The sequence below is a fragment of the Mugil cephalus genome, chromosome 13 (assembly GCF_022458985.1).
Source record: "Mugil cephalus isolate CIBA_MC_2020 chromosome 13, CIBA_Mcephalus_1.1, whole genome shotgun sequence".
NCBI lineage: Eukaryota > Metazoa > Chordata > Actinopteri > Mugiliformes > Mugilidae > Mugil > Mugil cephalus.
The window spans coordinates 7,865,357-7,877,503 of NC_061782.1; the positions used below are offsets into that span (position 1 = coordinate 7,865,357).

At 43.2% G+C, this 12,147-nt stretch overlaps 1 protein-coding gene across 1 annotated transcript; it reads left to right on the forward strand.

Moving 5' to 3' along the window:
* Window position 1: 1 nt before the first annotated feature.
* On the forward strand, window positions 2–12,092 carry fhip2a (FHF complex subunit HOOK interacting protein 2). The gene is made up of 17 exons (XM_047603109.1): window positions 2–314; window positions 1,446–1,524; window positions 2,734–2,903; window positions 3,174–3,278; window positions 3,396–3,518; window positions 3,648–3,887; window positions 3,981–4,177; window positions 4,355–4,469; window positions 4,612–4,688; window positions 4,804–4,996; window positions 5,424–5,587; window positions 6,344–6,490; window positions 6,583–6,673; window positions 6,776–6,919; window positions 8,263–8,403; window positions 9,483–9,586; window positions 9,669–12,092. Exons 1-17 carry the CDS (start codon window positions 270–272, stop codon window positions 9,784–9,786), a joined length of 2,253 nt encoding a protein of 750 aa, XP_047459065.1. The 5' UTR covers window positions 2–269; the 3' UTR covers window positions 9,787–12,092.
* The last annotated feature ends 55 nt before the right edge of the window (window positions 12,093–12,147 follow it).

Consider the following 12,147-nt stretch of genomic DNA (forward strand, 5'->3'; position numbering starts at 1 on the left):
GGTGTCTGTCGGTAGCGTTTGGCGAGGGAAGTGCCACCGTGTCCAAAGTGAGTCTGTGTGTAGACGTCTTGTTTACAGTGGCTCTGCCAGGCCTGTGAAATCCTGGTGGCGAACAACGTGCTACAGGTTTATTGCTTCCATATATTCTTTCGTTACAAGGGTCAGTGTATGAAACCTCCAATCTGGATCGAGGCGCCAGCAACAGGAAGAAGAAGATAGAGGAATTCTCTAGGTCTTCTCGGGAGAAACTAGTCCAGTCGAAGAACAAGATGTTCTCCAAATTTACGTCCATTCTCCAGCACGCTGTGGAAGCGGTGAGTTTCATCTAAAATGTCTTTTTAATCCACTGATTTTTTTTTATTATCTAACCCCGTTTTGAGTTCAAAGGGGCGGCTTTTGTTGCCAAGAGACCACATACCATAACGTCAGCACAAGAGATGCTAACTAGGAAGCTAGCTACTCAGCCTACGCTAATGTTAGCGTTTTGTGTTTGCGTTTTCAGTTTTTTTTACTTCTTACATATAGTAACATTTACACGTGGTTGTCTGTGTTGTCGGTATCAGTGCTAACCGATTTCTTCATGACAACAACTCGTGTGTTAACGCGGTTATCTAGCTCGTGTTGTTTAGACGGCGCGTTAGCTAATGGTAGCTTCCAGAAGCTAAGCTAACACCGTAGCCAGCTATCCCGTTTCTAAACAGCAGGATCTTATCTCAAGGAGTGGTGTCGAAACGGCTGTACAAGCTTGCCCGGTGTTGCGCAAACCCTTTAACGTTAATATTAAAGTGGTTAGTCCGTGGGTTTACCTCGCTTGGCTATTTTGGAAAGGATAATGTTACATGTTAGCAAGTCAGCTGACCAGCTGGAAACCTTCAGCAAACCTGCCTGAAACCTGTTTCCAAGCTGCGCCTTGTAACATAGAATAGAATATACTTTATTCATGCCCTAGGGGGGCAATTCGAGTGTACAGTAACTTGTACATAAATACAAACACGGATGTCAACATAACATAATAGCAAAATCAATATAAGTAATAGCAGCATCTGAAGGATTCAAAAACAACAGATGCCTGGCAGGTTACCCGAAATTAACACCTGTGACTCCAGATGTGGTCAAAAGTCTAAAGTCACCCAATGCTACTATGGAGACCTGTGACACACATAGTTGGTCTGTGTAATGAAACCTTAAAGATATCTGGACGTGACTAAACCCTCTGCTGGGCTTTGGATGTGGTCACAGCACACTGGTAATCTCCTGGTGCCACATCAGGCCCGTTTAAGCGTGAGAAGACCGGCAGATTGTGCTGCAAGGTTTTCACTTCAATTCAACGAAGTCTCTGTTTGAATGTTCAAAGCTGACACATTGACGCACACTGATTGTGCCTCTTAAGGTCGCTATCTCAAATATAATTAATATAATTAATCTCTTTCAATTTTCTCTTTCAGCTTGCGCCATCGCTGCCCTTACAGGAGGACTTTGTATATCACTGGAAGGCTATCACACATTATTACATTGAGACTTCTGGTAAGTATGTCATAATCTAGTACTTGTTATATATTACTGCCTGTAATAAATGGTTAATATAAGTTACCACATTCAAGAGTAACTTAAGTCACTTTTTTATCAGCAAGTTAAGAAGAACTTTAATTGTCATCACACAAGTTACAACAAAATTTAGTTTGGCAGTAATCTCTAGTAACATCTTGAGGAGCAGGTGTTTATCATGTCTCTCGGTTTGTATTTCGTTTACTGACAATGCAAAAGTAAGTGCTGAAGAATGTCCAGCTGCATGATTGTGAAATATGCTGGGAATGCCACGCTGGTTGAGTTTACAATAGGCTTCAGTAAATCTGTGAGCTATAGCAGCCCTGGAGTCTGAGAGGATTTCGTTTACTTTTGCCTGTGGCGAACCATACAAGTTTTTTGGCCTTATTATTTTCTTTACTCTGAGCAAAAGCTACTCGGCACCAGTTCGTCAAGTTTTCTCTGGAGAGCTTGTTGGGAGTATCAGCGCTTTAAGTCATGAGTGGTAAAGAAAACCTGTCATTATGTTGTGTTTTCTGTTGTTCCTAGGAAACAAAGTGTAATTTCACACACCTTTATTATTTGTGCTTTGTCATGTTTAAAAAGGCACAGTTATTTATTTTCTGCCTTGTGTCTGAATCATCCGACATACACCTATTAGTGAATCATTTGTGATAATTTGAGGAGTGCACGCTCCTAAAAAACAGTTTTTCAAACAGTATTAGCTTTGAGGTGAAATACATAAAGATACACATAAATGAGCATTCATTTTCTTATTATATAAAAATGATAATTGGTAATGCAGCAGTCATTTCACTTGATGTGACCCAACGTGGAGACCGTGTTTTCTTATAATTGTCTGTGAATCCAGCTGATGTCGGTGCATAAACAAACTGATGTCAATACCTGATTGCTTAGTATAGGCAAAAGTGTCTACACGGCGGCTTCACAATTAATGTGCTTAAATAAAATCTACTTATCCATCTTCTATTGAGAGTGCCAGCTGAATTAGCCAACACTACTAATACGTGGCTTGATGAATTGATTCAGAACTTTCCAAGGCTACCTGTTTGGCAGTGCGTGACAATGAATCAGAGAACAACAAGTGACCTCTGTGAAGTGCAGGAGATTTTTATGCTGAAGACGAGTACTGCTTCTCCTCTAATAGATAAACCGTTTCTGATTTGTTTCTGTGCATCGCCCCATTAGATGACAAAGCCCCAGTCACAGACACCAACATCCCATCCCACCTGGAACAGATGCTGGACATTCTGACTCAGGAGGAAGGGGAAAGGGAGTCTGGAGAGACGGGACCCTGCATGGAGTATCTCCTGCACCACAAGATCCTGGAGACTCTCTACACCTTGGGCAAGGCAGATGTAAGGCAGTCATGCTTTGGTAACTACATGAACTCCAGGGAAATTTACATGTCATGAGATGTTACTCGTATGTGATATTGGACGAAAACTATTGGAAATGAAGGATGAGATTTAAATTGTGGCGTTTTAGGCCTTGGAGGATGGGCTCTGCACAGCACAGCACAGTGTGTGCAAATAGCTGCTGTAGTCACAGTATATTTCAAAACTGAAAAGTGTCCCTGGACTTACCAAGTAAATTGAACATATTTTGTTTGTATGACTTTCCATCAGTGTCCTCCGGGGATGAAGCAGCAGGTGCTAACCTTCTACACGAAGCTTCTGGCGCACATTCGTCAGCCCCTTCTGCCGCACATCAACGTCCACAGACCTGTACAAGTGAGAAGCGTCGCGCCCTGGGTTTCAGTGTATTTTCCGTCTACCTTTTCCTAAAACGTGAACCATCGGGTTATGTAACCTGTGACTTCTTTCCCCCTCGTCTCACCTCTCTATCAGAAACTAATCCGTCTATGTGGGGAGGTGCTGGCTGCTCCTACAGAAAATGAAGAGATCCAGTTCCTCTGCATAGTTTGTGCCAAGCTGAAGCAGGACCCGTACCTTGTCAACTTCTTCCTTGAGGTGAGTTGCTCTGAAACCACAGAGAAGAAATGGTAAACTATACATTTGGAAACACTTGTGTGTTTAATAATGCTGTCAAAAATGCACATAATTAAAAATGTGTCTTTTATTTGTAAATGCTGCTTGCAGAACAAAGCAAAGAGACCTGAAATAAAGAGTCCTGTGGAAACAGAGGGGGTGAAGGAGAACGCTTTGGCTCCGGACACTGGTCAGTCTCCTGCAGATCAACAGGCTGGCCACCGAGAGGAGCCACAGGCTGCCGCCGCTGCCGACGCCGCCGCTTCTGCCACCTCTAGTCCAACAAGTAACAACAACAACAGCAACAATTACAATCTGGTCACATCCCTGCTCAACCTCACAAAGAGTCCTGTAAGTAATCCCCATTCAAGAAATGTTTGGTGATAATCATGTAAAGCCTCTCTCTTTTTAAAAGTTTGTAACGGGTTTTCTTCCTCTGCTCAGGATGGCAGGATAGTGGTGAAGGCATGTGAGGGTCTGATGCTGCTGGTCAGTTTACCGGAGCCCGCTGCTGCCAAGTGTTTAACCGAAAACACTGAGCTCTGTGAGCTTCTGACCGACAGGCTGGTCGCCTTCTACAAAGCCCTGCCACAGTCCATGGACCCCTTGGACATTGAGACAGTAGAGTCGGTCAACTGGGGGTGAGTCTCTTCCTGTAACCACCTGCCTACAGTAAAGCTGACAGCGTCTGAATTTTTTATTTGAGGCGTTCTTGAAATAGCACATTCTGCGAAATGTTATTTTAGGCGGATATATTTGTAGAGGTACATCAAACATTTAAGCGCTTGTACCTTTTTTTTTTCCTCTCCCTCTTTTAGTCTCGATGTTTATAACCTGAAGGAGGACGCCGCTGTCTTCACAGGGAAGAGAGCTCTCATCTCCTTCCTGTCGTGGCTAGATTACTGCGACCAGCTCATCAAGGAGGCTCAGAAAGTTTGTAGCCAGTGTTGACTCACTGTGTTTTGATGTGTCATATTGTAGTCTGAAATGACAGAATCAAAGGCGTTTTCTCCGAAGAATTTGTTGCATTTGAAAAGCCTCTGAAGCCTGAACGTTTTGTTTTTTTGTCTCGCAGTCGGCAGCTGTAGTTATGGCAAAAGCCGTGAGAGAAAGATTCTTTGTGTCTGTGATGGAACCGCAGCTCATGCAGACGTAAGTTCTGCTTTGAATCATCAATCACTCATCTCGCACTGACATTCGTGGTCTTCCTCACAGCCGTGCCACGACTTCCCAGTAACGAAAGTGGTGTGTTTTTCGGTTCGCGTAGATCCGAGGTGGGCATCCTGACCTCCACGGCCCTGCTGAACAGGATAATCAGGCAGGTGACATCGGAGGCTCTGCTGCAGGAGATGGTTTACTTCCTCCTGGGAGAAGACAAAGAGGCTGAGACTCCGGCTACGATGGCTCAGAATCCACTGAGACACAGACTCATCGAGCACTGTGATCACCTGTCTGATGAGGTTCTTATCGCATTTTTCTGCCGCCTTTAACATCAAGATTTTTTTGCGTGAGGTCCACAATGTTCATGAACACCATTTAATTTACTTTGTTTATGTCCTAAAAAGGGGTTTTCTGCATAAAGTCTCAAATACTAAGAGGTTAATTAAAAATAAAAACCTTGATTTTTTTTTGTTACAACTTACCAATGGCTATCTGCTCTTCAAAGACTCTGAGTTGCAGTGAATCATCTGCTTAACCAATCTGAATTTTAATTAGTATCAGAGAGAGCTGTTGCGCACGTTTTCATCACACAAAAGAGGGATGAATCATCTCTTTGATGCTGAAGCAGCGGCTGCCTGCTTTTCTGTCAGCGAGCAAATACTTGTCTTGTTCCTGTGGGCTCAGAGTGGGAGTTGAGCCTCACCGCCTCTTCTCCGTCGTCCACAGATCAGCATCATGACGCTGCGGCTGTTTGAGCAGCTTATCCAGAAGCCCAACCAGCACATCCTCCACAGCCTGGCGCTGCGCAGCCTGGAGGAGAGGAACTACCTGGAGAACAAGCCGCAGGAGGAGCGGGAGCCCCTGGAGAACGGGCAGCCGCACGATGCAGTGTAAGGACCCGCCCGTGACCTCTGACCCCTCCCCTCCCCGAGCTGCTGGGTCCTCGAGCTCGTTCTTGAACGTCCTCTGCACAAACCGCTGGAAATAAAGAGAATGCATCGATTAGCTGTGTTTGTTAGACATGCTGCCCGCTTCGTCCGAGCATCATTGTGTGTTTTAATTGGCGGGATTGTTCTGAGCCATGATTAAGTGGGATCATGATAATGCAATTCATCTACTTATTACCATCAACCAAGTTGTTGGAGACTGAAACATAATAAGCATCAATTTGCATGTTCTGTCTTCGCGTCCTTGGTTTTACATGAATGACAAAAAACCCAATTAAGATTCAAACCCTCATGAGGGTTTAGTTTATAATTAATTCTTTTCCATACAAAGGATGCAAACAGCTGTTAATTATATATACTTTCATAATTATATTTTAATTTGTACATCTTCATCAACATATTTCCCGGAAGATTTTATTTAAAATCTCAGGAAGGGTTTACGTCTGCCTGCCATATTATTCAAAGGTCTCCAAAGCTGACACACAAACCTTATCCATGAAGGCGTAAAATACTGGTAGTAAAATACTACCAAAAAATACTACCAAATTCTGTTTTCTGCAACCAGTGGGTCTCCTTCAACAAAGTTTATGCATCGTATTGAGGGGTGCAGTTTTTTGTTGTTTCTTTTTTAAACCGTTTAAGTAAATTCTCAAACATAGATGTAATCCGTAAAGTTAGTGACGTGTGTGTTCTCCACAGAGACCTCGAGGAGGACCCTCTGTTCGGCGACGAACCCTCCACAGAACACAGGCTGTCTGGCTCCGACTGGTTCAGTGCGTCTCCGCCGCAGAGTCCCGACCACTGCAAGTCTGACGGGAAGACAGAAGTCCACAAAATTGTCAACAGGTGCGCAGTTGGCTCACGATACAGCGCGATGCACGCGTCTTATATCATCCCGGCCTGTTTTTAAACTGCTGTATAAACTGTGTCTCCTGCAGTTTCCTGTGTTTGGTGCCCGATGAGGCCAAGTCGTCGTATCACGTTGAAGGCACAGGCTATGACACCTACCTCAGAGACGCACACAGACAGGTACGCTTTCATTGTGGTGCATCGTCAGACTTCACTTCTCATCTTTGCTGAGGCAGGTTCAGTATTTTTTTTTTTTTTTTTTCCTCCCATTATCGTCCTCAGTTCAGGGACTACTGTGGCGTCTGCCAGCGGTGGGACTGGAGAGGGAATCCAAAGCCTTTGGAGAAATGTAACTTGGACGCCCCGTTCTTTGAGGGCCACTTCCTCAAGGTCCTTTTCGACAGGATGGGACGCATCTTGGATCAGGTGAGTTTGAGCTGCAATTCTAAAGACTTAGAAATGTCTCCAGGGGAAGGTGTTGTTAAACAGGTGAATGTGCTTGAGCCGTGCAGCCAGATTCCAGAGAGTAAATTAAGTTTTCTGCAACTACACAACTACACAAACATTTTTTAAGTAGCAAAGAGCCGTCGCTTCTGTTACAGACGCTGGAGGAAACTGAATCCTAAGTAGTAGATGTGATTAAACTGATTTGATGTTGCCATGCAGCTACTTTATTGCATTTCTCTGTAAATCAAGTTCTGCTAATTGAAAGTGGAGAGGGGAAAAATGCTAATGAGCTGCTAATTATGCAGAGACCCTTCTGTTTACTTTGGTAAAGGCCAAAAATAATGATCCCAAAAACTCATTTGACAAATGACGTTAAAGGAGGGAGACTCAGAAAAGCAACGCGCTTCTCAGCAGCGTATTAATTTATTTAGCATTTAGACGCTCTGATCTATCTGATGAGTTTCTCTCTAAAATCATCAGCTCGCGTTGGTTATTCATGTCAGTTCTTCACTCACTTGTCGGTTGATTATTTATACGAGTAGAAATTAATGAACCGTGATATTAAATCTTAGCTTTAGGGTTGTTTTTGCGATGAAATGGTGTCAGTAAGGTGGTAATTTAACTGCGCGATCACTGGAGGATGCTGTTAAACTGGACTAAAGCCCGGCTGGGGTGGTCAGAATAATAGAAACGTGTGTCGGTACAACACAACACAATTCAGTAGTTGTACAAAACACAGCCTCCAAAATGAAAACACAGTCGAATCAACACCTCTCTCAGTTAATTTGTTTCATCTTGTTTTTATTAATGTGTATACAAAAAAAACAAAGCCACTTACATATGCCAGGGCACATTGGTGTTAAACACTAATCATATTTGAATACACTGTTAAATTTAGATTTGCATATTTTTAAGAATAAAATATTTACAAAAAAAATATAATACAGTGACAAAAATATTTAGAATAGTCTGTATAAAACAATTAAACTGGACAAACACACACACACACACACACACACACAGGAACAGTAATAAAAAAGGGGAGAAAATCCATCAAGTGTTGCCATTTATTGTAGAATTTGTTCAAGTTTCTTCTTCTTGAATATCTAATTTTCTCTACTTTTAATCCGTTGTGTGCTGGAAGGAGCTGTTTTCAGTTAAGAACCTTCACAAAGCCAAATCTGGTTCATGGCTGTTGTATATTTTATATTCACTCGTGTGTCTAATGCGGCTTTATACTTTCCTTCTTCACTGGAAGCAGCAGCCTGAGGTCTAATCATTACTTTCATGTCCCGTCCCGTGTTGTTTGCTCTGTCCTCCAGCCGTACGACGTCAACCTGCAGGTGACCGCCGTGCTGTCCAAGCTGTCTCTGTTACCACATCCCCACCTGCACGAGTACCTGCTGGACCCCTATATTAACCTGGCCCCTGGCTGCAGGTCCCTGTTCTCCGTCATCGTCAGGGTGAGGCTCCCATCACCGTCTTATCCGTCACGGATAGAAATCACTGCTCTTTGTGAATCCCTGAACTAACTTCTTCCCCGTGCAGCATCTTTGTATTGCACCAGTGCAAGTCCTCCCCTGAAGCTCATTTCTTAAAGATCACACATGCTGCTACTTGACCTGCTCATTCCTGAAACGCCTCTCTGGATGGTTGTTGCTGTGAATCAGTCCAAGTGCTTTTATTTGACACATTGGAGCACATTGAAGCAGGGAATCATGTTGATCATCTTGTTTGTTCCTGTCGGTTACGGTACTTTCTTCAGTAGGGCTGGCATAATCAAGTCACAACATTTCATGCTGGTCGAGAGAGGAATTAATGCAGTAGATGGACTAGGGATGGACTGTTTTACTGTGACGATGAGTGAATATTGTAGAATAATCTTATAGTAGTAAAAAAAAAAAAAGGTGTGCATGACCCTGTATTAGCACTGTGTGCTGATTAGGAAATATCAGGACATTTACAGATAAAAAAAATAATAGTTATTATGTTTTCATTTATTTTGACATATTTATTCATATTTAAACTTCTGTATCCATGTCTGTGATGTCACTAGCAGCATGAATGGCTACTGTAATAATTGTCGTCTGCGTGCAACATTTTTTTTTTCTCATTCATAAAAAGCTAAAATTGGGGACATTTTGAGGGGGCGGGTTTGGATCACGTCACAGGAACTTCTATCTTTGGATAAGGAGTAATGCTTAAAATTAGAAGTACATAAAATTCAGAGCACAGCAATTTGGAGTACATAAAAAAAGCTGCACCTCGTTAAAAATTTTGTCCGGGGGACAGGTCATCCAAAACAGGGACTGTCCCCAGAAATCAGATGTGTGGTCACCCTAAAAAAAGCCAAACAACCAACCTTTTTTTGGCCTCTCGTTCTGTCTTTCTATTTATTGGACCTTTCCATCTTCACCGCGCCTCCTAATTGAAAATGGTTCGACACCGTCCAGCCCTGGTCCCCAGTGACGTTGAACCAGTAAATCCTCTCTGCACGGAGACGCGCGCTGTTGTCTTTTAGTAACTGTTTTGCGTTTGTCAGGTGGTCGGAGATCTCATGTTGAGGATTCACCGCATCCCGGACTTCACACCCAAGCTGCTGCTCGTGAGGAAGAGATTACTAGGCCTGGAGCCCGAAGGCATCAAGTACGTGCTCCTGCAGGGCTGCCATCTTTTCTGAGTTGATTTATCGGGACGCGCTCACCTCCTCTCGCCTGTCTCTCCGCAGCATCGACCACGTGACTCTGCTGGAGGGCGTGATAGTGCTGGAGGAGTTCTGCAAAGAGCTGGCAGCCATCGCCTTCGTCAAATACCACGCAGCTGCCTCATCCTCGCCCTCGCCCTAATCTTCCTGCTGTTCCTCCATCTGCCTCGGCCAGGACGGCAGGTCTGACTGAAGCTGGGCCGCCGGGGCGCGGTGGCATCGGTGGCACAGGGTTCGGCAAAAGCATCACCACTAACCGGTCATCCCCCCGCACGACTGTTAAAAACCCACACAGATGGGTTTCATCACCCTCTCCCTCCCTCCCCCACACACACATCCCTTCCTCTGACCTCTCAGGCTCCACCATAATAAGTCTTTGGTCTTGTTCTGGAGCAGGTCAGAGCACAGACACTGCCCAGCCGGAGGAGGAGGAGGAGGAGGAGGAGGATAGAGATGGAGGTGCAGAGAGATGTTCACTGGACTCTTTTCAGCCTCTGCAGTTTCTCTCACTGCCCCCTTTTCCCATCGTCCTTTTTCACCAGCCAAACATGAACAGCCCCTGTAATTATTATTATCAAGCAGAAAAGACGCTTGCGTATTTATTTTTTTCGGTCCCATTTCCACCCATTTGTAAATGTCATTGCCTTAGTGTGGAGTCACACCTTTCAGTTCCAGAGAATTGTTTCCTTTTGAAACATTTTTATCTTTACCCCTCACGTGTTGTCTGTTTGAAGACAAGAGGCTGTGGAGAAGAAGAAAAAAAAAGAAAAAAGAAAATAACCTTTGATCCCTATATGTACCTGTAGTTACAAAGAGGTGTAGTATTTAAGATACTGCGCTCGTGTTTTAAATGCCAAGTCTTCTTATTTATTCGTTTGCTTTCAGGTTGCCTTTTTTTAAAGTGACGTCGTGTTGAGATAAAAGAATCGAAGCAGTCAGAGCAACGGCTGACTGAGCAGATCGATCCCCTCGGCTTGTCTTTTTAAGTGCTCGTCTGTAATCACCGTCATCCAAAGATGTCACCATCCATCACGTTTTCCTACATGAAATGGTGAATTTGCAAGTTAATGCGAATTTGCACATGGACCTCACTTCACTGCGTTGCACTTGTTACAGTATGAGTCGATTCACAGGGAATGTCGTGTCGGCATCAGTGGAGAGAGACGCCTCGCTTTGGATTCCGCCTTTTTTTTTTGTTGTTGTTGTTTATTTTTCTTATGAAATGTCATTCTCCAGACCCAGTGTTGCATTTATTACAAACACCAGTGTTGGTTATACCTAGTGTAATTGTTCTGGCACCCTCTCTCAATAATTTATTTGCTTTAATCCAAAAAAAAAGAACCATATAATGTTATCAAGTAGTGTCTTAAGCTGTTAACGATTTAATGAGTGATACTAACGTCTCAATTAAAACCTGAGAAGTTAGTATTTGATGCTATTTTTTTTTATTTGAAATTGTCAAATAATTTATAAGAACAACAGCAAAGATTGTTTATATAGAATCTAAAAGAGAAACCTTGAATTACAGGACGCCCCTCACAGGATATCACGATGCCCTGCGAGGTGGTGCGTTTACTTGCAGTATTACTATTTCGTCTTAATCTTCAGCGACGAGAACGTGCTCTCGGTGCTGTGTATTTGCTGGAACAGGTTGTATAACGCCTGCGTATATATTTCTGGGTGGGGCCTGTGACTGATCAGTTATTCATCACATATGATTTGATTTCTCCGTGTGAATGTTTGCGTGTAATCGAGGTTTTATTTACCTGTGTGTTTGCGTGTGTCCTGGTAAAGCGATGAACGGACGGTCATTCGTTGAAGCCATGAGTCTTTTCTTTTCTTCTGATCCCACCTCAAACCCGTCACTCTCCCGAAGCACCTAAAGCGACATTATGCAACAGCTTGCATGGAATATCAGATTTGCACATTGTCTTCATCCTTGTTTGTACACACGTTTTTTTTTTTTCTCCAAATGTTTTGTTTCCTCAACCAAAAAAAAAAAAAAAAGTTAAGGAAGTCCCAGGAGGAGGAGGAACATTTCTATTTTAACGGGAAACACTTTTTAAGTTGTCAATCATGCACATTTTTAAATCGAGTATCTTTCCAACGTCGTCTGTACAGTTGTATAATGTCTGTGTACAATAGCAATAGAGATATACTACCTGGTGTAAATGCATGCTTTTTATTTTTCATTGCTGTGAGCGGGAGAGAGAAAAGGCGGTTCAGACATATGTGATGACGTATTAGCTGTCAGCACTTTGGTCTGTGAAGACACTGAAGGGACGATGCCTTACTCTAACTGGGGATGTCTTGAATGGATGTGAGAGGGGTTCAGATTCACTGCAATTAATTGTGATTTTATTCTGCTTATGTTACATTGGCTTTTTGTTTGGGTTGATGTACAGGACTCTCAGTATAAAAAAAAAAAAAAAAATGCCAATTTAATTTCTCTCGTCATCTCAGACCAATCACTGTATCATGTCGCATTTCATCGCTACTTTCC

Bases quoted from the DNA above. Each gene is read 5' to 3' on its own strand.
- fhip2a (XM_047603109.1), top strand. From the start codon at position 270: ATGTTCTCCAAATTTACGTCCATTCTCCAGCACGCTGTGGAAGCG. The intron at 3,888-3,980 runs GTAAGTAATCCC...TCCTCTGCTCAG, and splicing joins TCAACCTCACAAAGAGTCCT to GATGGCAGGATAGTGGTGAA. The intron at 4,689-4,803 runs GTAAGTTCTGCT...CGGTTCGCGTAG, and splicing joins GAACCGCAGCTCATGCAGAC to ATCCGAGGTGGGCATCCTGA.